General features: G+C 48.3%; 1 protein-coding gene across 1 annotated transcript; it reads left to right on the top strand.

Moving 5' to 3' along the window:
- The first annotated feature begins 266 nt into the window (after positions 1-266).
- On the top strand, positions 267-17,998 carry LOC147102947 (voltage-dependent calcium channel gamma-4 subunit-like). Its single transcript, XM_085963920.1, has 4 exons — positions 267-1,146; positions 13,192-13,275; positions 14,249-14,389; positions 16,297-17,998. The coding sequence occupies exons 1-4, from the start codon at positions 930-932 to the stop codon at positions 16,839-16,841; spliced, it is 987 nt and encodes a 328-aa protein (XP_085820046.1). The 5' UTR covers positions 267-929; the 3' UTR covers positions 16,842-17,998.
- The last annotated feature ends 9,824 nt before the right edge of the window (positions 17,999-27,822 follow it).

Raw genomic sequence — 27,822 nt, 5'->3', positions numbered from 1 at the left:
TAGGGCCCCACTAACATATGAAAGAAACATATAGAATGATACAGCACAGAAGGAGGCCATTCGGCCCATTGTGCCAGTGCCCGCTCTTTGGTCGAGCTCTCGGATTAGTCCCACTCCCCCTGCTCTTTCCCAGAGCCCTGTATTTTTCTTTTTATGATCCAATCAAACTAAAAGAAGCTCAACGTTAAAAAAAAACTCCCACCAAAAGCCAACTGAATCTAAATGAGAATGTTGTATTGACGCCCTGTACCCTGCGGTGCCCCCTCTCCCGCCACGAAAGGCTGGTCACTGGGCATCGGATGAATGAACACCTGAATGAGATTAGGAAATGTCAGACAGACATAGATAGACAACTCTCCAAATACCCATTGGCAGCAGCCGGCCAGCCTGCCCCCGGACCTGGGGCTCCAGGCAGACGCTCAACATTTCAGTCAGATTCGCTGTTCGGACACATTGGCGGAACCGGGTCACGCACAAAGAGCCAGTGACGAGTAGATAAGGAGGAAGTGGCTAACGCTGCCTCTCCTGAATTTTCATTAAAGCCCATTTTTTTTCTCTCTCTCCGTCACGTTGTCCCTGGTTCTCCGCGGGAGCAATCCGCACGTTCCCAGCACCAGCGAGCCGGGGGAAGGGAAGGGCAGGGCAGGGAAGAGCCACAGATCGAGCGAGACAAGGGTTCGGTGGATTGAAGTTTGAAGTCGCCTCGCCCCCTGTCGCTACACTTGAGCGATTGGTTTAATCCCCGGTGGGGCCGTGGAATGGAAGTGTCGGCAGCCTAGAGCAGCGCCGCAGATCCGGCGAGCACACCGATGGAAATTGGGGAGCCACAGCATGTCCTCGGGGAGAGCTGGCCCCTGCCTCAGTGAGTGCTGGCCCGGAGCGCCGGCTCTCGCTCTCCCGCTCTCTGGCTGGCCGGACTATGAGGCACCATGGGCTGGTGCGACCCCGGCGTGCAGATGCTCTTCACCATGATGGGCGCCTTCGCAGCTTTCAGCCTGATGAGTATCGCCATCGGCACCGACTACTGGCTCCATTCGCGGGCTTACATCTGTAACGGCACCAACGGCACCACCGAGGAGAACCAAGTGAAGAAGGAGAAAGGATCCTTAATCCATTCGGGTCTCTGGCGGGTCTGCTGCGTGGAAGGTAGCCTTTATTCGTGTTAATAATCTGTGTACCTGGCAGTGAGGCCAGGCGGGGAGACACTGTCTCGTTGTCTGGGTGCAACCAGCAGCCCCGAGGCTGGGGTCTTGAAGACAATCTGTTGCGGCTTTCAGCGACCCCGTTAACCCTTTCACTGGGATTCCGGGTTTGGCTCAATGTCTTTGTGTGAACCCTCGGCGCATAATCGGGGGATGGGTGGGAGGGTTAAATGGGACGGTGGTCAGTCCAACAGCATTGTGTTATAACAGGGGCTCGGGATGTACCCACAATTAAATCGAGGAAGTGGATGCTCCTCTTTCTGTCTAGGTTTACTCTCAGCCAGCGGCACGAAGGTGCGTTCATTTTGAGTTTATTTCCAATCTGAGGATTTATCGCAACAACTTGTAAAACTTGAATCCACGGTGCGCGGTTGAAGGAGTTGGACCATCAGAGTAAGTGAGGCTGTTGGACAGAGTGAGGTTTGGCGGCCGGAGATAAGGAGTGTTCCCAGCTCGGCGCTGCCAATCTTCCCTCTGTGTTTTGCCTCATGACTTTATTTGGTTGTCCCTGGCGTTTACCTCCCACCGTGGACTGGAGTGGGAGGCTTTCCGGAGACATGAACACGGGATCTGGGCTTCACTGCACAAAATCCGCCGTCTGATTCAATCAGCGAATGTCAACACACGTCAACTCCAGGGCCACATCTCCCTCATTCCAGGCGACAGTCAGTGTCTGCGCTGAGAGGCGCATCAACTCTCCTCCAACACAATAGGACAGGCTGGATACAGAGGCTTGTTATGGAATAGCTTATGTAAGCTCCAGAGAGCAAGGAATCATTCTTTTGTAACAAATAGGATATAAAAAGTTGCTCTTTGTGTTATTGTAATCCCATCTCCCGCAGTGTTACATAGAATTATATAGAATTCACAGCTCAGAAACAGGCCATTCGACCCAACTGGTCTGTGCCGGTGTTAATGCTCCACATAAGCCTCCTCCCGCCCTTCTTCATCTAACTCTATCAGCATATCCTTCTATTCCTTTCTCCCTCAACTGTTTATCCAGCTTCCCCTTACATGCATCTGTGCTATTCACCTCAACCACTCCCTCTGGCAGAGAGTTCCACATTCTCACCACTCTCTGGGTAAAGAAGTTTCCCCTGAATTCCAGATTAGATTTACTAGGGTGTATGAAATTATGAGGGGCCCAGATAGAGCGGATAGGAAGGACCTATTTCCTTTAGCAGAGAGGTCAATAACCAGGGGGCATAGCATTAAAGTAATCGGTGGAAGGATTAGAGGGGAGTTGAGGTGAATTTTTTTCACCCAGAGGGTGGTGGGGGTCTGGAACTCACTGCCTGAAAGGGTGGCAGAGGCAGAAACCCTCATCACATTTAACAAATACGGACAGGCACTTGAAGTGCTGTAACCTACAGGGCTACAGACCAAGAGCTGGAAAGTGGGATTAGCCTGGCTAGCCAGCACAGACACGATGGGCTGAATGGCCTCCTCCTGTGCCGTAAATTTCTATGATCATATATTTATAAGCCCTAGTTTTGTTATTAAACATTTCTAACACTTGTTTGAAGAAGTCAGCGAAAGCAATGTAAAATAAAACACAACATGTTGGAGCAAACACAGCTGAAGATGCAGCAACAGTTGGGATGAGAAGCTTCGTCCGACCTCTGTGTCCTCTTCCTCCAGCCCCAAACTTCACCGTGTCCTCCAGCCCCAAACTTCACCGTGTCCTCCTCCCGCCCCAAACTTCACCATGTCCTCCAGCCCCAAACTTCACCGTGTCCTCCTCCAGCCCCAAACTTCACCGTGTCCTCCAGCCCCAAACTTCACTGTGTCCTCCTCCAGCCCCAAACTTCACCGTGTCCTCCTCCAGCCCCAAACTTCACCGTGTCCTCCTTCAGCCCCAAACTTCACCGTGTCCTCCAGCCCCAAACTTCACCGTGTCCTCCTCCCGCCCCAAACTTCACCGTGTCCTCCTTCAGCCCCAAACTTCACCATGTCCTCCAGTCCCAAACTTCACCGTGTCCTCCTCCAGCCCCAAACTTCACCGTGTCCTCCTCCAGCCCCAAACTTCACCGTGTCCTCCAGTCCCAAACTTCACCATGTCCTCCTCCAGCCCCAAACTTCACCGTGTCCTCCTCCAGCCCCAAACTTCACCATGTCCTCCTCCAGCCCCAAACGTCACCGTGTCCTCCTCCAGCCCCAAACTTCACCGTGTTCTCCTCCAGCCCCAAACTTCACCGTGTCCTCCTCCAGCCCCAAACTTCACCGTGTCCTCCTCCAGCCCCAAACTTCACCGTGTCCTCCTCCAGCCCCAAACTTCACCGTGTCCTCCTCCAGCCCCAAACTTCACCGTGTCCTCCTCCAGCCCCAAACGTCACCGTGTCCTCCTCCCATCCCAAATTTCACCGTGTCTGTGAGGGTGCCGGTCAGTTCCTTCAGTAACCCCTAGACGGCACCTTCACTGGTTGGTTTCCCTTTGTTAATTGATACTAGTTTCTCCTGTGTTTATTATTTAACTGCCTTTTATCTGGTTTATTGGTTTCACCTGTTTTGCTTGTATTTACATTCTGTGGTTTCTTTCCTCTGGGCTCAGTCCTGACAAGGTGCTCTGTCTTGACTAGGTGCTCTGTCTTGACTAGGTGCTCAATTTTGACAAGCCGGTTGCCAGTGGTAGCTTGTCTTGATCTCAGTCTTGACAAGCCAGTTGCCCTGTGGTAGCTTCCTTTGACAAGCCGGTTGCCTAGGGGTAGCTTGTCTTGGGCTAAGTCTTGACAAGCCATTTGCCTTAGTGGTTGCTTGTCTTGAGCTCCTATGTCTATAACTGTTTATCTGTGTTATGTTTTTGCTTGTATTTAAGTTCTGTGGTTCTTCCCTTTGTTCTCGATCTTAACAAGGTGCTGACAAGTTGCTCAGTCTTGACAAGGTGCTCAGTTTGGACAAGCCGGTTGCCCTGTGGTAGCTTGTCAAGCTCAGTCTTGACAAGCCGGTTGCCTCATGGTAGCTTGTCTTGAGTTCCTATCTTGACAAGCCGGTTGCCCTGTGGTAGCTTGTCTTGAGCTCAGTCTTGACAAGCCGGTTGCCTCATGGTAGCTTGTCTTGAGTTCCTATCTTGACTAGCCATTTGCCTATGTGGTAGCTTGTCTTGAGCTCCTATGTTTTGCAACTGTTTACCTGTGTGATTCTAGTAAAGTATTGTTATTTAAGATTGCATACCTGCTTCTCGCCTCATCTGTCTGCGCTTGGGTCCAGAACCAACCTCGCCCTGACAGTCGCCCTGACAGTGTCCTCCTCCAGCCCCAAACTTCACCGTGTCCTCCTCCAGCCCCAAACATCATCGTGTCCTCCTCCAGCCCCAAACTTCACCGTGTCGTCCTCCAGCCCCAAACTTCACCGTGTCCTCCAGCCCCAAACTTCACCGTGTCCTCCTCCAGCCCCAAACTTCACCGTGTCCTCCTCCAGCCCCAAACTTCACCGTGTCCTCCTCCTCCAGCCCCAAACTTCACCGTGTCCTCCTCCAGCCCCAAACTTCACCGTGTCCTCCTCCTCCAGCCCCAAACTTCACCGTGTCCTCCTCCTCCAGCCCCAAACTTCACCGTGTCCTCCTCCTCCAGCCCCAAACTTCACCGTGTCCTCCTCCAGCCCCAAACCTCACCGTGTCCTCCTCCAGCCCCAAACTTCACCGTGTCCTCCTCCAGCCCCAAACTTCACCGTGTCCTCCTCCAGCCCAAACTTCACCGTGTCCTCCTCCAGCCCCAAACTTCACCGTGTCCTCCTCCTCCAGCCCCAAACTTCACTGTGTCCTCCTCCAGCCCCAAACTTCACCGTGTCCTCCTCCAGCCCCAAACTTCACCGTGTCCTCCTCCAGCCCCAAACTTCACCGTGTCCTCCTCCAGCCCCAAACTTCACCATGTCCTCCTCCAGCCCCAAACTTCACCGTGTCCTCCTCTTCCAGATCCTGGCTGTTCTTCCAGCATTTGCTGTTCCGGATAGAGATTTACAGCTTTGGGAGATTGTCTTAACACCCGAATCTGTGGGGCTACTCTGTACAATTCCTACTGAAACCCCACAAGGCTTATAAACAGAGAAGGGCCATATTGTGATGTGATAAACCTCTCCATTCATCTCACTGAGTTGCTCACTAGATAGCTAACGTTTATGGTATTAGGCTGTTGTAGTTGGTCGACAAGTCTTCTTCTGAAAAGGTCATGCTTGGATTTTTACCCATTTAATAAAACGCCCAATAACTTTAAGGTGAGGTATAGAGCGCCAGCCAGATGCAGGGACGTTACCTGCCCGCTGACATGAGCCTTATCCTCAGCCTCATAAAAGCACCTCTCTGCGCTTTGTGGCTATTTCCGCTCTTCTGCGCCAGTTACTGACTTGATGCTGTGAAACTGGCCAATTTTGCGCGCAGCTTGGTGCTGCCGGCCTGCACTCACTGGCTGAAACTCACTGCGGCCATCGGCAGAGCTATTCAACCCCCTCCCCTCCCCCAGAACCGCTGCTCCAGCATCTTATCACAAGAGCCGTGGCCATCCTCTCAATCGCTCACCCAGCCAAATCCCCAAAGTGTCCAATAACACATGGAAACAGTCGAGCACACAAGACAGCGGCCCAACGATTGACTTGTTGGGGCTCGGGGGGAGTGGAAGTTTTATACTGAGACTATTTCCCTCCCCCTCTCCCCAAGGCACCGATTCTTGCCGGGGAAGGTCCCACAGAACTGGGTGCTCTCTGCTACCCTCCCCACCAGTGATCCTGGACATTGAGTGTCTGGCCAGGGATTTGACGGTGATGGCATCACACTCAAGCCGGACACTGATCTTGCCTCATGCCATACACACACACACACACACACACTTTGCAGCAGGGGTCACTAGATAGCGATGCCAAGCAGTAATTCTGGCCGATTTCCCCCTCCCTCAGCTGGGGTTGTTGAGGACAGTTGTCGAACCAGCACTGCTGCAGCTCCTTTCTGTCTTTGTGAACACAACGGCCCAGTGATAGGAACCGCGCGGCTCAAACATCATCCGCATCTCCTGCACATGTCGCTGCACCGTAAGGGACAGAGGCTTGTTCTCCCTCGCCAGGAATAAAGACTCGATCATTCCGATTTACTACAAACCCACTTCCCATTCAACAGCCAACAGCACAATCATTTATAACACCAACCTCTCCAGCAAATGCGGGGGATTTCTTTACCCTGGTGTCTACATTCCAATTCAGTTTTCACTGGCTAAGCTGGTTCCTGTAATCTACCATTGCTGCCAAACCCGAATCTAAGTTGTTTATACACAGAATATTAGCATACAAAATAGAACCAGAGGGGAGATGTCTTAATCTAAATGTGCACTCTCGGGAGCCGCAAGCCTACATTTCGTTGTACTGCACTTGTGCACTAACAATGACAATAAAAGTTGATTTGATTTGATTTTAGATGAGGAGAAATGTTTTTACGCAGCGAGTTGTTGTGATCTGGAACGCGCTGCCTGAAAGTGCAGTGGAAGCAGATTCAATAATAACTTTCAAAAGGGAATTGGAGAAATATTTTAAAAGGAAACAGCTGCAGGGCTATGAGGAAAGAGCGGGGGGTGGGTGGGATTCATTGGATCACTCTTTCAAAGAGCCGGCACAGGCACGATGGGCCGAACGGCCTCCTTCTGAGCCGTAAGATCCTAAGTTACTAAAAAAAAACTTTCGGTAAACAAACAGACCAGGTGGAGTTCACTTCATACCAGGGCTTTGCAATGCCTCCTGCGACACCCACCATCAAACAGACCTCACCAATGCAACCAGCAACACACCAAGGATAAGCTGCATGTCCCCACCCGAAATCAATAGGTTTTCCACAACACAATTGATTGAACTTTTTGATAAAGTAAGGGAGAGGGTTGATGAGGGTAGTGCGGTTGATAGTTTGCATATGGACTTTCAAAAGGCGTTTGACAAAGTACCACATAATAGACGTCTTAGCAAAATTAAAGCTGGCGGGATTAAAGAGACAGCGGCAGCGTGGATCCAAAATTGGCCAAGGGTCAGAAAGCAGAGAGTAGTGGTGAACGGTTGTTTCTCAGACTGGAGGGAAGTGTGCTGTGGTGTTCCCCAGGGTTCAGTATTAGCACCACTGCTCTTTTAGATATCTATTAATGACCTGGACTTTGATATGATATACAGGCCATAATTTCAAAGTTTGCAGATGATACGAAATTCAGAAATGTAGTAAACAATGAGGTGGATAGTAACAGACTTCAAGAGTGTGAAGACACTCTGGTGAAATGGGCCGACACATTCAGATGAAATTTAACGCAACAGTGTAATATGATACACTTTGGTAGGAAGAATGAGGGGAGGAACTATGAACTAAATGGTACTATTTTGAAGTGGGTGCAGGAGCAGAGAGACCTGGGGGTGGGTGTACACAAGTCTCTGAAAGTGGCAGGACAAGGTGAAAAGGCTGTTAAAACTTAACCTCTGCTCCCAGCACACCCCATCTCCCTCTGCTGGCAACTGAGACTAAACCAAATATTCTGGCTGCTGTGGGTAGGGCGGGATTACTGTGGTCTGCCAGACAGTGCATTTGGCAGGTCCAATGGTTTTGCATTGAGGTTTAATTGCATTATCGTTTCGTGCAATTGTAAAAAAAAATGCATAAAGATCTTGCATTTATACCACGCCTGTCACAGGCTCAGGACAAGTCAAAGCGCTTTACAGCCAATAAAATAGTTTTGAAGTTGTAAGCTAGGAAACACGGCAGCCAATTTGCGCACAACAAGCTCCCACAAACAGCAATGTGATAATGACCAGTTAATGTGTTTTAGTGATGTTGATTGAGGAATAAATATTGTCCAGGACACTGGGGAGAACTCCCCTGCTCTTCTTTGATATAGTGCTAGGGGATCTTTTACATCCACCTGAGAGGGCAGACGGGGCCTCGGTTTAACATCTTATCTGAAAGACGGCACCTCCAACAGTGCAGCACTTCCTCAGCACTGCACTGGAGTGTCAGCCTAGATTTTTGTGCTCTAGTCTCTGGAGTGGGACTTGAACCCACAACCTTCTGACTCAGAGGCGAGAGTGCTACCCACTGAGCCTCAGCTGGACACGGCTATGTAGGAAAATGCAACAGTCAAGTTGCGCACAGCAAGCTCCCACAAACAGCAATGAGATAAATTACCAGATAATCTGTCTTAGTGAAACAAATGCAGATGCTTGGAATCTGAAATAAAAACAGAAAATGCTGGAAACACTCAGCAGGTCAGGCAGCATCTATGGAGAGAGAAACAGAGTGAAGGTCATTGAGCTGAACTGTTAACTCTGTTCCTCTCTCCACAGAAGCTGCCTGACCTGCTGAGTATTTCCAGCATTTTCTGTTTTTATATCTATTTTAGTGATGTTGATTGAGGGATAAATATTGGCCAGGACACTGGGGGGGAACTCCCCTGGTGTTCTTCGAATAGTGCCATGGGATCTCTTACATCCACCTGAGAGAGCAGACGGGGCCTTGGTTTGACATTCCATCCGAAAGATGGCACCTGCAACAGTGCAGCATTCCCTCAGTACTGCACTGACGTGTCAGCCTGGATTAATGCTTTTGTGGGCAGTGAATTAGTAGGTATGTTTGAAATGGAAAATGATGCTGAGACATTATCCTCCCCTCTTCCTTAGCAGGCCAGTTCCTCACCTTTCCTTCTGGTTGTTTTAATTAGTTTGTATACCCAGCAGCTGCTTCCCTCTGATCACAGGTTCATTCAGATAACTTCCCTCTTTCACATTTCTAAAATCTTGTGTACATCTCAAAATGTCACCTCTTGGCTCTTTTCCTTTAACTTTGACATTGCCCGTCCCCAGCTCTTACTCTGAGTCACAGCTACATTTTTGTGGGACCAAATGGATTAACAATCGAGTCCCACAACTGTTCCCCAATACATAAATTACCACGGCCGCATCTGGTACCAGAACCCTTCAACACAATTTCCCGCTCGATGTGGTGATTTTAAGAACATTTCTTGATGGTTCCTATTGCTTGATGTTTTGCCATTGAATGGAAAGGTGTTAACTTGGGTTTGAACATAGTACCTGACTCTCTCAAAACCCAAAGAGGCCTGTGGGGGCAGAGTGGAGATGGGGGGTGCATGCGGAGGTAGAAGTTACTACACGGATTGAGATTTGGATCTAGGTCTGATCGTAGATAGTTAGGGATCACTTATAAGGTTAACATGATCACGGTTTCAAATAGTGCAGTTTAGAAAAGTCGTGCAAGTCCTTGGACCACTTTTTAATAAAATTGTCTTATATAAAAACCCTTATAATAAAAACATTAAATGTATGTAACATGATATGTTCCTCTGTATCCAGCCCCCGCCAGTTCCTCTCCTCAGGCAGACAGTTCCACAGGTGCTGGGTGTCTTCTGGTATCTTGGCCAAGACGCCATTCTTTACAAATAAACTAGGCAGCAAGTGTTGGCAGGTTTCCTGGGGTTGGGGGTGAGCTTATGGTTGAATCTAATCTTGTTCTAATGTCACACACACACAGATCCAGCAGGGATCACTGGATAGGTATGCTTGAGAGGCCGAGCTAATTTCTTCCTTTGCTTGCCCAGGACCTTTCATCAACTCCCCAGCTGAATTCAGCTAATGTTGCACGGACTAGGAATCCAGCCTTGAGAATTCGCTGGCAGTATGGCTCAGTCCCAACACTGAACAGTGCACAACCTACACTCTGCACCTTTTTTTTAACATGATTCACAGAGACCACCATTTTTATGTAATATTAGTCAATCTCCCATGACATTCCTCATAGAGAGTTAAGACCAATTGTAATATTTAGGTGAAGCAGGAGGCTTTATTTACAGTTTAACCTAAATTTCTATTATAAATGTGGACTTAGGAAGGTTAGAGGGTAACTGCGCACAAACTCAATTTCCCCAACCTCAAGAAAAATAAAGTGATTCACTAGGAACTCAATGAAATAGATCAGTGCACAAATCATGAAATCCTTTAAAAGGTTCTAACTTATGAGAATTTAGAACTTTCATTTGACCACACAGCAGTCAGATTCCTCCGTAATCACATAATTTCATAATTGCAACCTAACTATCTGTTATAGAAACATAGAAGATAGGAGCAGGAGTAGGCCATTCGGCCCCTCGAGCCTGTTCCACCATTTAACGAGATCATGGCTGATCATCCAAATTCAGTACCCTGTCCCTGCTTTCTCCCCATATCCCTTGATCCCTTTAGCCTTAAGAAATATATCTAACTCCTTCTTGAATATATTTAATGAATTGGCCTCAACTGCCTTCTGTGGTAGTGAATTCCACAGGTTCACCACTCTTTGGGTGAAGAAATTCCTCCTCATCTCTGTCCTAAATGGCTTACCCCTTATCCTTAGACTGTGACCCCTGGTTCTGGACTCCCCCGCCATCGGGAACATCCTTCCTGTCTGTCTAGCCCTGTTAGAATGTTATAAGTTTCAATGAGATCCCCTCTCATTCTTCCAAACTCTAGCGAATACAAGCCCAATCGACCCAATCTCTCTTCATATGTCATTCCTGCCATCCCAGGTATCAGTCTGGTGAATCTTTGCTGCACTCCCTCCATGGCAAGAACATCCTTCCTCAGATAAGGCGACCAAAACTGCACACAATACTCAAGGTGTGGTCTCACCAAGGTCCTGTACAACTGCAGCAAGACATCCTTGCTCCTGTACTCGAATCCTCTCGGTATGAAGGCCAACATACCATTTGCCTTCTTAACCGCCTGCTGCACCTGCATGCTTACCTTCAGCGACTGGTGCACAAGGACACCCAGGTCTCGTTGCACTTCCCCTTCTCCCAATCTATTGCCATTCAGATAATAATCTGCCTTCTTGTTTTTGCCACCAAACTGGATAACCTCGCATTTATCCACATTATACTGCATCTGCCATGCCTCTGCCCAATCACCCAACCTGTCCAAATCATACTGGAGTTTCTCAGCATCCTCCTCACAGCACACACGCCCACCCAGCTTTGTGTCATCTGCAAACTTGGAGATATTACATCTAGTTCCCTCATCTAGATCATTAATATATATTGTGAATAACTGGGGTCCTAGCACCGATCCCTGTGGTACCCCACTAGTCACTGCCTGCCACTCGGAAAAGACCCGTTTATTCCAACTCTTTGCTTCCTGTCTGCCAACCAGTTCTCTATCCAAGTCAGTACCTTACCCCCAATCCCATGTGCTTTAACTTTGCATGCTAATCTCTTATGCGGGACCTTATCGAAAGCCTTCTGAAAGTCCAAATACACCACATCCACTGGTTCTCCCTTATCTAGTATACCAGTTACATCCTCAAAAAATTCCAGTAGATTAGTCAAGCATGATTTACCTTTTGTAAATCCATGTTGACTTTGTCCAATCCTGTCACTGTTTTCCAAGTGCTCTGCTATTACATCTTTTATAATGGACTCTAGCATTTTCCCCACTACCGATGTCAGGCTTACCGGTCTATAATTCCCCATTTTCTCTCTACCACCTTTTTTAAATGGTGGGGTTACATTAGCTACCCTCCAATCCATGGGAACTGTTCCAGAGTCTATAGAATTTTGGAAGATGACCAGCAATGCATCTACAATTCTAGGGCCACTTCCTTAAATACCCTAGGATGTAGATTATCAGGCCCTAGGGATTTATCAGCCTTCAATCCCATCAATTTCCCCAACACCATTTCCCTACAAATACTGATTTCATTCAGTTCCTCCCTCTCATTAGACCCTATGTTCCCCGCCATCTTTGGGAGGTTATTTGTGTCCTCCTTTGTGAAGACAGAACCAAAGTATGTATTTAATTGGTCTGCCATTTCTTTGTTCCCCATTATAAATTCCCCTGATTCTGACTGCAAGGGACCTATCCAGTGATCGTCAGCAGGAAACCAGGACACAGTGTCAGTTCTTTTCAAGTTAAAGCAGATAATATAACATTTTAATATGTGTTGCTTCCTAAGCGATGCTGATTTCTAATAAGGAATTGTGAACAGAAGGTTTTCATTATAGATGTTTCAGAAGTTTGGTTTACAACAGATACTTCGCAAAAGGATATTTTATATTCTTTAATAAAACTCTTCCAGAACTATTAAATTGTTGTCTTTTTAAACTATTGCATTTTTTTATGGTGAAACTAATAGGGGGAAAAATTTGGTTGCTTTGCGCCTCCGGTTAGCGCCCTAAGAGGGTGAAATTCAGCAGGAGGTTAGTGGCAGCAGTAACCGTTAGTGCCCCGTGGCGCTGCGCCACCAGTGATGACATCATCGCTGTGCACAGTGCCCCGCTCGCGCCCCGGCTGTGATCTTCGGTGGCGCCCCCCGACTTACCGCCGGACGCTATGTCCAACGGGGTCAGGGGGGCCTACCTGCGGCCGGGGTGGCACTAGTTAAAGGGGAGGTGGCGGGCGGCCATTTTTGTTGCCGACCCGGCCCCCGTGAAGCCCCCCCGCAGGGTGCCGGCTGCTCTCTGTGAGTGCCAGGCTCGTTTGTCGGCACTCCCGATCCCTGGTGGCCCAGCTGGGTGCCGGGACGCGCTGCGCCAGGCCCCTCCCCTTTAAGAAGGGGAGGAAGGCCTGCAATACTGCGGCACGTAGCGCCGCGATATTCCCTCGTAGCACCCCAAGAGGGAGGCAGGGTGCTTCCAGTAGTGTCCCACTTCCCTCTTGGGGTGCTACCATTCAATTTCGGCCGCGGGGGTGCTAATTGTTTTGGGGCACTAAAAGTAACGCCCCAGCAAAGTTAACGCCCCAAAGGGGGCGCGATTCAATTTTTCCTCCATAGTCTCTGCGCCAGCACTGGGATTTGTAAACTGTGGGGCCGCAGTATGGCTTAATAAGGCACCTCAAACAAATACTTTTATAATAACATGCGCCAGCAGTTATCAATCATATTTCTAGATCTGGTATGATGAATGTTGCCCTTTCTAGCAGGAGTCTGATGGCATGTTGTGAGGGGTAGTTACTCCATTGGTGCTTACTGGTTACTTTCTGATTTCCACCATTTCAGGCCTTCAGAAAGGAAACTGCTTCAGAATCAATTACTTTCCTGAAGATGATGATTACGACCAGGAGGGCTCAGAATACCTTTTGCGTAAGTATTTAAGGAATTTAATGCCCTATATGTAGGGATGATCAGTCATGTTGTTCTGAGCCACACCTGAAATAGTGCAGAATAATATATAAATCTAGAGCATTTGAAAATGTGCTTTGTTACGTGTGAACCTTAATATTTACACATTCACCCAACCCACCTTCACACGCAGCCCTCTACTTTCACCTACCCAGCCCTCCACAGTAACCCTGATAGACCCTGTCTTCATCTTTCTTACCTCTGGGGGGCTTTATGACTTTAAAACAGGGACTGTATTATGGCTGCACACTCTGATCTAATTATCCCCTACCCTCTAACCCCACTGCACCCGAAGACTACACTTGATCTTGACTCCTCACGTGCATCACCCGGGAGATCGACTAGTATTTTATAAATGAGAGTGAATAGACATTTTCCCCTCCAATTTTCTCTCCTGAAGCCTGGAGGTAATTCGATAGGCAGCACCAACCCAAGACTACATTTTTCTATGTACCCCTAGGCAGGGAGTGCTAGCAGACTATTCTACCATGTCCTCATCTGATGACCATACATGTTCACTTTCCAGTGGGGTTACTGATCAAGGATCAGGAGTGGGAACCCTGGCTGATTTCCCCTGCTCTCTCTCTCGCTAGCCCAGGAACACATAAGCCCAAAGCAGGGACCCACTCCCACTCTCCCGAGATCAGCCCATTTGGCAGAGATCAGCGATCTAACCTGGGATCCTCCTGGTGATTTTGACTCAGTAGCACATCACATGATGTAATTTTAAATGAGCCTGGCAGGAATTACAAGGAGAGATATTGAGACACATGTACACACATACCTGCCCTGTACACACACCAGTTTACAATCAATAAATTGATCATGTCGTACTTTTTCTGTATTCCCAAGAAGAAAATAATAGGTTTTAAACCATCAGGCTAAGATGCGAGAGGTGAAAAAGATCGAACAAGTTGTTTGTTTCTCTCTTTAGGCATTGTCCGAGCTTCCAGTTTATTCCCAATCCTGAGCACCATCCTGCTGCTCTTGGCAGGCCTGTGTGTTGGAGCCGGCAAATTGTACAGCAGCAAAACCAACATTATCCTCAGTGCTGGCATCTTGTTTGTAGCAGCAGGTGAGTGCCAACCTCTTCCACCACTTGCACACTCCTCACTCTCGTACACTCACCCCTCACTCTTGCACACTCACTCCTCACTCTCGCACACTCACTCCTCACACACTCACTCCTCATGCTCGCACACTCACTCCTCACTCTCGCACACTCACCCCTCACTCTAGCACACTCACCCCTCACTCTAGCACACTCACCCCTCACTCTCGCACACTCACCCCTCACTCTCGCACTCACTCCTCACTTTCACCCCTCACTCTCGCACACTCACTCCTCACTCTCGCACACTCACCCCTCACTCTTGCACTCACCCCTCACTCTTGCACTCACTCCTCACTCTCACACACTCACCCCTCACTCTCGCACTCACTCCTCACTCTTGCACACTCACCCTCATTCTCACACTCACCCCTCACTCTCACACACTTACTCCTCAATCTCACACACTCGCTGCTCACTCTTGCACTCACACACACTCTTCACTCTTGCACATTCCTCACTCTCATACACACCCACTACTCACTCCACAGACTCACAGACAATGCTACTGACACACACTCTCGCACTCACACTCTCACATATGGAGCCACTACACACAGACACTATTTATAAACTCACAGGTTATTCACACAATAACAGTACTCAACAAACATACACATTAACACACATACTAACATTCAGAAAACACACGGGTTCACATGTACCCACATGCAAAATACACATGCACAATCACACACAAGGAACACAGCAACACACAGTACAGCCTTGCTCGCACTATGTACCTCTCACACACACACAGTCGCAAGCACACAGTGATGGATGCTGTACCACAAAACAAGCCAGAAATCAGGTGCAGACACATATTTGAAGTTGATATGTATTTGTAAGGAATTATTGCAGCCACCAGGACTTGCAGCAAAGTCTATTTTATAGCAAAGTCTATTCACTCAGCAAACAACAAACAGAGTCTATTTAAAGAGTCTGTACCAACTACAGCAAACAGAACTCATGATCAAAACTACAACAACATCTCCCCATAAAAAGAGGGTTATTTCTTCAGCAAAATGCAGTGAGTGGAGGATAGTTACATACAAATGTGCATAAAATAATCCCAGTGTGTGATTGATGGGGGAATTATCCAATCATCTCCATTCTGGCCTGGAATAGTGGTGTCACTATATGCAGCCTACTTTTAATAGCAAGGGTCAATAGCATTTTTGCTAAATGCCCAGTAGTTCTCAAAACAAAATAGTTAGTTGGCAGTTTCACCTATGTAACATTGCCCGTCTCCACCTCTGCCTCAGCTCATCCGCTGCTGAAACCCTCATCCGTGCCTTTGTTTCCTCTAGACTTGACTATTCCATCGCACTCCTGGCTGGCCTCCCACATTCCACCCTACGTAAACTTGAGGTCATCCAAAACTCCGCTGCCTGTGTCCTAACTCGCACCAAGTCCCGTTCGCCCATCACCCCCTGTGCTCGCTGACCTACATTGGCTCCCGATTAAGCAGCGCCTCGATTTCAAAATTCTCATCCTTGTTTTCAAATCCCACCATGGTCTTGCCTCTTCCTATCTCTGTAATCTCCTCCAGCCCCACAACCCCCCGAGATATCTGCACTCCTCCAATTCTGACCTCTTGTGCATCCCCGATTTTCATCGCTCCACCATTGGAATTCCCTCCCTAAACCTCTCCGTTTCTCTTTCCTCCTTTAAGACGCTCCTTAAAACCTACCTCTTTGACCAAGCTTTCTGCCTTAATATCTCCCTAATGTGGCGGTGTCAAATTGTGTTTTGATAGCGCTCCTGTGAAGCGCCTTGGGACGTTTTACTATGTTAAAGGCGCTATATAAATGCAAGTTGCTCTGTGCAGGTCTGGTTGATGAGGCTGATAGGGTTTTTTTGTCCCCTAGGACTGAGTAACATTATCGGGATAATCGTGTATATATCGAGCAACACGGGCAACCCCTGGGACAAGAATGACGATGACAAGAAGAGCATGTATTCTTACGGATGGTCATTTTACTTCGGGGCTTTGTCCTTTATTGTGGCGGAAATGGCTGGAGTCCTCGCCGTGAGCATTTACATCGACAAAAACAAAGCGGCCAGAACCAGGCCGCACCGGGAGTACTTAAAGACTTCCTCCTCGCCCTACGCCAGGATGTCCAGCTACAGGTACAGGCAAAGGAGGAGGTCCAGGTCGAGCTCCAGGTCCGAGGAGCCGTCCCCGGCTCGGGAAATCTCTGCAGCCGCCAACATGAAGGTGGTGAGCAGCATGGTCCCACTGGCCGAGATCTCCATGTACACCTTGTCCAGAGAAGCCAACAAGCCGCCAGTCGGGGCCGCCTACCACCCGGAGCAGGAGGAGAGCTTCCTGCAAGTTCACAACTGTTTCCAGAAGGAGCTGAAGGAAGGGCTCAGCATGAACATGATGAACAGGCGAACGACGCCAGTCTGATCCCGCCAGGTGGCAAAAAAAAACCCGGGGGCCGGGTTCCTTTTTCTACCCTGTTCAAAGGGGAGATCAATGGAAGAGGCTCGGCGCGTCTCCAGTCCAAAAGAAGGACAAGTCCCACCAGCATGGCCTTCTCATTGCTGCTGGGTTCTTGGTACCAGCAGATAAGGGACAAGGCGAGTAACACAAAAGAGGTAAAAGGGAGTTTTACACGGAATTGGGCGGGAGGGGCAAGGGAACGAGGCCCCGGTGACCAGGAAATAAATCACACCAAAAAATAACACTTGGAAAACACTGGCCCCCAGTCCAAAGCCTGAAGTGTGTCCATTTCTGTCCAGCTGGTGATTAACACGGATTAACATTTTGTAGCATTTAATATACGCTGTCTTACATCTCATCCAATCGAGACACCAAGCCCAGGGACTGTTTATGGGCCAGTCGGGATCATCTCTGTGGTGCTCATGTTTTCTTGAACCCTTTGAACGGTGCAGTGATGACATGGTCCATCCAGACCCATTCTCCGTGTTGGATCTCCGTTTCCACCGTTCACCCTGCCAGTGGCACTGCCCTGGGCGGCGCCTGCACTGTTTCCCGGGATCTCTGAGAAATGTGAGTGGGCAAAGCCCCCAAGGGTGACACCCAAGGGTGACCCCCAAGTCTTGGCCAACTGTGAGCTGCCGAGGCCCCCACCCCAGAGAAACGCCCCCTGGGCTTGTGTGTGGTGGGATTGATAATATCACTTTGCACAACAATTCAAAAAATTAAGTTTAATGTATGCATTTAATCGTTTAGGAACACTTAAGAATGTACCTATGATTCCAAGAGTGGCGAGTTTTGAGTGCCCCGGATTCTCTTCAAAGCTCACATTTATTGATGGGGATGTCGGCTAAAGGCAAACCTCAGTGGTTGTGTTTCTTGTGTTTTTTCCCCCCCATTAGATTTTCAGACATGTGTCACTGTAAAGATGTTAAAAGTTAGAACTGCGTGTAGTACATGGGCGACAATACTAAAACTGATCTACAATTAGATTGTGAAAATATCGCAGGCTAAGCAGAGAGAGAGAGAGAGGCGCCCTTTGCTCTGAAGCAGTGTGTGTTCTGACTGTACGTGGTTGGGTTACTGTAAAGTATTTGTGATAATAAAGTAGCATCTGGATATGGTGACAGTCTCCCGTTCTGTGAAGAAACGAGGTGCTTGTCTCAGTTGCTTCATTCTCCTGATGGAGATCCTTTCACCGGGAAATGCCGCCTCCTACTCTCACCCGCTCCGGCTGATGGGGCTCTTCCAACCGCAGTCCCAGGGAAGATGTACACACGGTTCGAATTTAGAGAGAGCAATTATTGTTTTTGCCTGTCACCGATGTTAGTGAATGATAACTGCACAGTGCAGCCACAGCACGCTGTTGGATCTCGGATCTGTTGAGCTCTTTCCTCCTGGATTCCATGGGATAATCAGGATTCATTTTGCGTTCCACTAAAGGATCGAAATTAGGTTAACGATTAAGATTAGATTTAAAAGCTGAATTCTATGTCGCCAGTTTAAACGGAGCTGCGATTGCAGGGGTTGGAACCCAAACCAATGTAGTGGGCGCATCGCTTCTTCAACCGCAGCAGCCGGCAAGCCAACCACCTCAGAACAGCCCATTAAACTAGTCAACACAGTGTGCAACATCACATCCCTCAGTGCACTGGTCGTCAGGGCTGAATGTGAAACCCACTAATGCTATAACTTGGATTCGCTGGCCGTGGTCTTGCGGTGGAGCACCTTCAAACCAACCTCTTTGACCAAGCCTTTGGCCACCTGTCCTAATGTCTCCTTCTTTGGCTCGGTGTCAATTTTTGGCTGATTACTCTCCTGTGAAGCACCTTGGGACTTTTGTTTTAGGAGCAGGTGTAGGCCATTCGGCCCCTCGAGCCTGCTCCACCATTCAGTAAGATCATGGCTGATCTTCTACCTCAACTCCACTTTCACCCTATCCCCATATCCCTTGATTCCCTTAATATCCAAAAATCTATCAACTTCTGTTTTGAATATACCCAACGACTGAGCCTCCACAGCCCTCTGGGGTAGAGAATTCCAAAGATTCACCACCCTCAGTGAAGAAATTGCTCCTCATCTCAGTCCTAAATGGCCGACCCCTTATTCTGAGACTGTGACCCCTGGTTCTAGACTCCCCAACAACAGTTACGACACTTCAAAAAGTACTTCATTGGCTGTTAAGCGCTTTGGGATGTCCGGTGGTAGTGAAAGGCGTTACATAAATGCAGGTTTCTTTTTTTAAGTGAGATTGAAAGTAAGAGAAATTCAAAAGTAAGCAGATTGTTCATTTCAGGGGATGCAAGAGAAGGGATTTAGTATTCATTAAAGTAAGGGGTCCGCGGCGGATTTATATTAATTAAAGTAAGGGGTCCGCAGCGGATTTAGTATTAATTAAAGTAAGGGGTCCGCGGCGGATTTATATTAATTAAAGGGGTCCACGGTGGATTTATATTAATTAAAGTAAGGGGTCCATGGTGGATTTAGTATTAATTAAAGTAAGGGGTCCGTGGCGGATTTAGTATTAATTAAAGTAAGGGGTCCACGGCGGATTTAGTATTAATTAAAGTAAGGGGTTCATGGCGGATTTATATTAATTAAAGTAAGGGGTCTGCGGCGGATTTAGTATTCATTAAAGGGGTCCGTGGCAGATTTAGTATTAATTAAAGTAAGGGGTCCACGGCGGATTTAGTATTAATTAAAGTAAGGGGTCCACGGCGGATTTAGTATTCATTAAAGTAAGGGGTCCACGGCGGATTTAGTATTAATTAAAGTAAGGGGTCTGCGGCAGATGTGGAAGGTGGTCTGCAGATGCAGCAGGTTTGATGGGCAGAATAGCTATTTGTTTCCCCTCTGGACCTTCTTAGAATAGAACACAGTTCCTCACAGCACCATGTGCCTACTGTAAGAGTGGAACACAGTTCCTCACATAGCAACATAGAAGATAGGAGCAGGAGTAGGCCATTCGGCCCCTCGAGCCTGCTCCGCCATTTAATGAGATCATGGCTGATCATCCAAATTCAGTACCCTGTCCCTGCTTTCTCCCCATATCCCTTGATCCCTTTAGCCTTAAAAAATATATCCAACTCCTTCCTGAAAATAATTAATGAATTGGCCTCCACTGCCTTCTGTGGTAGAGAATTCCACAGGTTCACCACTCTCTGGGTGAAGAAATTCCTCCTCATCTCTGTCCTAAATGGCTTACCCCTTATCCTTAGACTGTGACCCCTGGTTCTGGACTCCACCACCATCGGGAACATCCTTCCTGCATCTAGTCTGTCTAGTCCTGTTAGAATTTTATAAGTTTCAATGAGATCCCCTCTCATTCTTCTAAACTCCAGCGAGTACAAGCCCAATGACCCAATCTCTCCTCATACATCATTCCTGCCATCGCAGGTATCAGTCTGGTGAATCTTCGCTGCACTCCTTCCATGGCAAGAACATCCTTTCTCAGATAAGGTGGCCAAAACTGCACACAATATTCAAGGTGTGGTCTCACCAAGGCCCTGTACAACTGCAGCAAGACATCCTTGCTCCTGTACTCGAATCTTCTCACTATGAAGGCCAAAATACCATTTGCCTTCTTAACCGCCTGCTTCACCTGCATGCTTACCTTCAGCGATGGTGCACAAGGACACCCAGGTCTCGTTGCACTTCCCCTTTTCCCAATCTATTGCCGTTCAGATAATAATCTGCCTTCCTGTTTTTGCCACTAACCTCGCATTTATCCACGTTATACAGCGCCATGTGCTCGGTGTAAGAGTGGAACACAGTTCCTCACAGCGCCATGTGCTTGGTGTAAGAGTGGAACACAGTTCTTCACAGCACCATGTGCTCGGTGTAAGAGTGGAACACAGTTCTTCACAGCACCATGTGCTCGGTGTAAGAGTGGAACACAGTTCCTCACAGCGCCATGTGCTCGGTGTAAGAGCGGAACACAGTTCCTCACAGCGCCATGTGCCCAGTGTAAGAGCGGAACACAGTTCCTCACAGCGCCATGTGCTCGGTGTAAGAGTGGAACACAGTTCCTCACAGTGCCATTTGCCCAGTGTAAGAGTGGAACACAGTTCCTCACAGCGCCATGTGCCCAGTGTAAGAGTGGAACACTGTTCCTCACAGTGCCATGTGCCCAGTGTAAGAGCGGAACTAAGAGCTGACTTGGATAGAAAAATGGTTGACAGACAGGAAGCAAAGAGTTGGAATAAACGGGTCTTTGTCCGAGTGGAAGGCAGTGACTAGTGGGGTACCGCAGGGATCGGTGCTAGGACCCCAGTTATTCACAATATATATTAATGATCTAGACGAGGGATTAGATGTAATATCTCCAAGTTTGCAGATGACACAAAGCTGGGTGGGCATGTGTGCTGTGAGGAGGATGCAGAGAAATGGGTGAGGTTTTAAATGAATATTTTGCATCTGTGTTCACTATGGAGAAGGACGATATAGACATAGAAATAAGGCGGGGGGATTGTGATATACTTGAACAAATTAGTATTGAGAGGGAGGAGGTACTAGCGGTTTTAGCGGGCTTAAAAGTGGATAATTCTCTAGGCCCAGACGAGCTGTATACCAGGCTGCTGTGTGAGGCAAGGGAAGAGATTGCAGGGGCTGTGACACAAATTTTCAGAACCTCTGTGGCCACAGTGGAGGTGCCAGAGGACTGGAGGAGAGCTAACATAGTACCATTACTCAAGAAGGGTAGTAGGGATAAACCAGGGAATTACAGGCCAGCGAGCCTATCAGTTGTAGGGAAATTATTGGAAAAAATTCTGAGGGACAGAATTAGTATCCACTTGGAGAGGCAAGGATTAATCAAGGATAGTCAGCATGGTTTTGTCAGGGGGAGATCATGTCTAACCAATTTGATTGAATTTTTCGAGGGGGTGATTAGGTGTGTGGATGAGGATAGTGCAGTTGATGTAGTCTACATGGACTTCAGTAAGGCTTTTGACAAAGTCCCACATGGGAGACTGGTCAAGAAGGTAAGAGCCCATGGGATCCAAGGCAATTTGGCACATTGGATCCAAAATTGGCTTAGTGGCAGGAGGCAGAGGGTGATGGTTTTGTGACTGGAAGCCTGTGTCCAGTGGTGTTCCACAGGGATCGGTGCTGGGTCCCTTGCTGTTTGTAGTGTACATTAATGATTTAGATATGAATGTAGGAGGTATGATCAGTAAGTTCGCAGATGACACGAAAATTGGTGGAGTGGTAAATAGCGAGGAGGGAAGCCTCAGGCTACAGGACGATATAGACGGGTTGGTCAGATGGGCAGGAAAGTGGCAAATGGAATTTAACCCTGAAAGGTGTGTGATGATGCATTTTGGGACGACGAACAAGGCAGGGGAATACACAATGAATGGTAGGACCCTAGGAAGGACAGAGGATCAGAGGGACCTTGGTGTGCATGTACATAGATCCCTGAAGGCAGCAGGACAGGTAGATAAGGTGGTTAAAAAGGCATATGGGATACTTGCCTTCATTAGCTGAGGCATAGAATATAAGAGCAGGGAGGTTATGATGGAGCTGTACAAAACACTAGTTAGGCTACAGCTGGAATACTGTGTGCAGTTCTGGTCGCCACACTATAGGAAGAATGTGATTGCATTGGAGAGGGTGCAGAGGAGATTCACCAGGATGTTACCTGGGCTGGAGCGCTTCAGCTAAGAGAGACTGGACAGGCTGGGGTTGTTTTCCTTAGAGCAGAGAAGGCTGAGGGGGGACCTGATTGAGGTGTACAAAATTATGAGGGGCATAGATAGGGTAGATAGAAAGGAACTTTTCCCCTGAGTAGAGGGGTCAATAACCAGGGGGCATAGTTTCAAGGTAAGGGGCAGGAGGTTTAGAGGGGATATGAGGAAAAACTTTTTCACCCAGAGGGTGGTTGGAATCTGGAACTCACTGCCTGAAAGGGTGGTAGAGGCAGGAACCCTCACAACATTCAAGAAGCATTTAGATGAGCACTTGAAATGCCATAGCATACAAGGCTACGGACCGAGTGCTGGAAAATGGGATTAGAATAGATAGGGCTTGATGGCCGGTGCGGACACGATGGGCCGAAGGGCCTCTTTCTGAGCTGTATAAATCTATGACTATGACAAGTAACATCCCAGAAATAGCTGCAAATCAGGAAATGGAAGGGAGGGAGGAACTCAAGAAGATTATAAGCACCAGAAAAGTGGTACTGAGCAAATTGTTGGAGCTGCGGGCTGACAAGTCCCCGGGTCCTGATGGACTTCATCCTAGGGTCTTAAAAGAAGTGGCTAGTGAGATAGTTGATGCGTTGGTTTTAATTTTCCAAAATTCCCTAGATTCGGGGGAAGGTGCCATTAGATTGGAAAATAGCGAATGTAACTCCTTTATTCAAAAAGGGAGGGAGACAGAAAGCAGGAAACCACAGGCTTAAGGAAGATGTCATAGGGAAGATGTTAGAAGCTATTATTAAAGATGTTATAGCAGGGCACTTAGAAAAGTTCAAAGTAATCAGGCAGAGTCAACATGGTTTTGTGCAAGAGAAATCATGTTTAACCAATTTATTGGAGTTCTTTGAGGAAGTAACATGTGCTGTAGATAAAGGGGAACCAGTGGATGTATTGTATTTAGATTTCCACATCAAAGGTTATTGCGGAAAATAAAAGCTCATGGTGTAGGGGTAACATATTGGCATGAATAGAAGATTGGCTAGCTAACAGGAAACAGAGAGTAGGCATAAATGGGTCATTTTCTGATTGGCAAGATGTAATGAGTGGTGTGCCACAGGGATCAGTGCTGGGGCCTCAACTTTTTACAATTTATATAAATGACTTGGATGAAGGGACCGAAGGTATGGTTGCTAAATTTGCTGATGACACAAAGATAGGTAGGAAAGTAAATTGTGAAGACATAAGGAGGCTACAAAGGGATATAGATAGGTTAAGTGAGTGGGCAAAGATCTGGCAAATGGAGTATAATGTAAAGTTGTCCATTTTGGCAGGAAGAATAAAAAAGCACATTATCTAAATGGTGAGAAATTGCAGAGCTCTGAGATGCAGAGGGATCTGGTGTTCTAGTGCATGAATCGCAAAATGCAGGTACAGCAAGTAATTAGGAAAGCTAATCGAATGTTATTGTTTATTGCGAGGGGAATTGAATACAAAAGTAGGGAGGTTATGGTTCAGTTATACAGGGCATTGGTGAGACCACATCTGGAGATCTGTGTACAGTATCGGTCTCCTTATTTAAGGAAGGATGTAAATGCGTTGGAAGCAGTTCAGAGAAGGTTTACTAGACTAATACCTGGAATGGGCGGGTTGCCTTACGAGGAAAGGTTGGACAGGCTAGGCTTATATCCGCTGGAGTTTAGAAGAGTAAGAGGTGACTTGATTGAAACATAAGATCCTGAGGGGTCTGGACAGGGTGGATGTGGAGAGGATGTTTCCTCTTGTGGGAGAATCTAGAACTAGGGCTCACTGTTTAAAAATAAGGGGTCGCCCATTTAAGACAGAGATGAGGAGAAATTTTTTCTCACAGAGGGTCATGAGTCTTTGGAACTCTCTTCCTCAGAGGGTGGTGGAAGCAGAATCTTTGAATATTTTTTAAGGCAGAGGTAGATAGATTCTTGGTAAGCAAGGGGGTGAAAAGTTATCGGGGGTAGGCGGGAATGTGGAGTAATCCGATCAGCCATGATCTTATTGAATGGTGGAGTAGGCTTGAAGGACCGAGTGGCCTACTCCTGCTCCTAATTCGTATGTTTGTATCTTCCTCACAGCGCCATGTGCTCAGTCTAAGAGCGGAACACAGTTCCTCACAGCGCCATGTGCCCAGTGTAAGAGCGGAACACAGTTCCTCACAGCGCCATGTGCTCGGTGTAAGAGCGGAACACAGTTCCTCACAGCGCCATGTGCCCTGTGTAAGAGCGGAACACAGTTCCTCACAGCGCCATGTGCCCAGTGTAAGAGCGGAACACAGTTCCTCACAGCGCCATGTGCCCAGTGTAAGGGCGGAACACAGTTCCTCACAGCGCCATGTGCCCAGTGTAAGAGCGGAACACAGTTCCTCACAGCGCCATGTGCCCAGTGTAAGAGCGGAACACAGTTCCTCACAGCGCCATGTGCCCTGTGTAGGAGCAGAACACAGTTCCTCACAGTGCCACGTGCCCTGTGTAAGAGCAGAACACCTCTCAATATTTTTGGGAATTAAACTAAAAAATGTAATCACGATTAAAACATATGGAAGGTAAGTGTGAGGAAGAACATGATATAGAGGCAAGCAGTGCCAACCAATCACTCCCTGCCAAAAAATGCCAGACAGGAAGAACGTAGGAAGTATACAATACTCTAAACATTTCAGTTGAAGATTAAAGGATGAGGCTCAGTTAGCTCCACTAGATTTATGTCTCTAACAAGTAGATCATAGAATCATAGAAATTTACGTCACAGAAGGAGGCCATTCGGCCCATCATGTCTGTCAAGCCTAATCCCACTTTCCAGCTCTTGGTCTGTAGCCCTGTAGGTTACGAAACTACAAGTGCCTATCCAAGTACTTTTTAAATGCGATGAGGGTCTCCGCCTCTACCACCCTTTCAAGCAGTGAGTTCCAGACCCCCACCACCCTCTGGGTGAAGAAAGTTCTCCTCTACTCCCCTTTAATCCTTCTCCCAGGATGTAGGAAGAGCTAGGTTGCTCCAACCGGGCACTCAGCAGATGCCCTGCAACATCGCCCTCTCGCTCATCCCTTCCCTCATCCAATGGTCCAGATTAACAGCGAGTGGAGAGCCAACCTCCTTACAGCAGAGCAAGGTGAAGTCAGCCAGACACGGAATTATAGATAGGCTGCTTGGAGATGGACCGACTCGGAGTCCTGTTTCCAAGGAGCGCCGACAGCTGAGATGACAGATCCTACAGTTGTGAGGTTTTTAAGCTCTGTTTGTAGCCGAAAGCCCTCCTGACATCTACAGTGATGGAACCTACATTTTATTTCTCAGTTTGATGCGGTGCCGGGTAGGAGGCACTGATCCAGATGGAAATCAAACTCGGACCCCAGGCAGTAATGTTGGATTGAGTGTGTGTGGAGGGAGGGGTGGAGAACAAATCTGCTCTGTCCTCACGCCAGATGAGACACTGATTGACAATAACTGCCTCTGGCCAAATGTGGGTATTCATGCATCACAGAGATGGGTAGGTATGATGTGTTCCTATTAAAAAAATTCAAAACTGCTTTCTCTGCAAATTACTCCCGTTTCCAACTTTATCTTCAGCCTGATATGAAGTGATTGCTTCCACTGCGATCTGTAACCCAAAAGGTAGGAAGCCTTTGAACATGGACAATGACAAACAAGCCAAGCTCCCGTGGAGTGGCTCAACACCGCCATAACTCCTCACCAGCTCCTGCTCAGCAAACCCTGTCACAATGGCGCTTCCCTGAACAGGGACAGGAACGGACTCGAGTCAAAGTGAGCTCACCATCATTTCCAAACTCAACATTCGAGATTTCTCTCTTCATTACATTTGAGGCTCTTTTGTGATTGATTCAGCACCGGGACAGCCTGGTAGGCGCGAGGATGAGGTACCGGACTTTCAGAGAAGCCACAAGTTCAAATCCCTCCCCAACTTCATTCAAGCTTCCTGTAAACGGACACGGCTGTCGGGGCGGGTCATTCGCAGCCGCTGGACAGAAGTCAATCTCGGTGTTAGTGTCTGGGGACAGGCTCCGCCCGTCTCCACCTGCTGCTCCGCGGTAAATGACTTATTTCTGAACAAGCCCCATTGGTTTGAAACTGCCCTGTTCTCAGGAGGTGGATGTACCCGAGAGTGACCGCATTACAGGTTAAACAGCAGAGCTCAGTCCGGGGGAGGGAGGGGTGTTTGGGGAGGAGGTCAGTCAGTGGGGGGGCGGTTGGGGAAGGAGGGCAGTCAAGGGGAGGGGGTGGGTTTGGGGGAAGGAGGGCAGTCAGGGCGGGGCGGGGGAGGAGGGCAGTCAGGGGGAGGGCAGTCAGGGGGAGGGGGTTTGTGGAGGAGGGCAGTCAGGGGGACCGATTCCCGGGACGGGGGACCGATTCCCGGGACTGTCTCCTGGCAGTGAGTTGAGACCAAGCTCCTTCCACAACAGGGCGGAGGTTGTTTCCGGGACATTTGTGGCCCAAGTGGGCTGGAGTTTGGCCAGAGCCCGGTGCCTGTGGGACAGGAGGCAGCAATGGATTCTCCCACAGAGCGCGGCCCGGATCATTCACTGCCCCGTTTAGAAACACGTTCTGAACCGTTTCACATTTCACTTCTGAGACACCCGTGCACAGGGCTGGGCCAATCCCCATTCCTGCTCGGGTCCTGGGCCTGATCCAGTCCGGGGCTGGACACGGGTCAGTGCTGGGACCCACAATAAGCAGAGGCTGTGTCCAATAGAGCGGACAAAACACGCTCCGGATTCACCCTCACATCAAAGTGTCTGTCGGTAAACAGACCAGAGACCGGCTCCAAACACTCCTGAAAACATCTCCCCTGGGAGACAATTAAAAGTTTGTTGTCTTCTCTCCTCCAAATCCAGCGGAAGTGTCCTTACATCATTTGAGAATTCCCAGGTCGGCTCACTCTGCTACCGGACCTGCAGTGACTGGCTGCCTTCGGTGGTTTTAATGTAATTAAGTGTTGTCGTTTCTGTATAAACAAGCGGCCAGGCCCCAGCAGACAGCAGCTCTGAATAGAAAGGAATGTCAGTCCGGGCTCGACCTGTAACACGAGGAGCCCAGAGGCTGAGACAGACCCAAGGGGCCAAACCCCGAGCCCAAAGCTCACTCTCTCTGATCTCAATGTTAAAAAAAGTTCTCGCGGTGGCCCGAAAGGATTAGATTCCGGGTGTTTGATGCGACCCATGTGTGTGTGTAACTCACCGAGCGAGCGAACTCCAGATATAGAGCAACAGCTGGAAACTCTCCACCTCCGCGCCGCCTGGCCTGGACTGCTCTGGTCTGAGGCGGATC

Source organism: Somniosus microcephalus, chromosome 21, assembly GCF_052327205.1.
Source record: "Somniosus microcephalus isolate GS21.2 chromosome 21, FLI_Smic_1.0, whole genome shotgun sequence".
NCBI classification, from domain to species: domain Eukaryota; kingdom Metazoa; phylum Chordata; class Chondrichthyes; order Squaliformes; family Somniosidae; genus Somniosus; species Somniosus microcephalus.
Note: the sequence above shows the minus strand (reverse complement) of the source record. Positions and strands in the feature narration are given on the sequence as shown.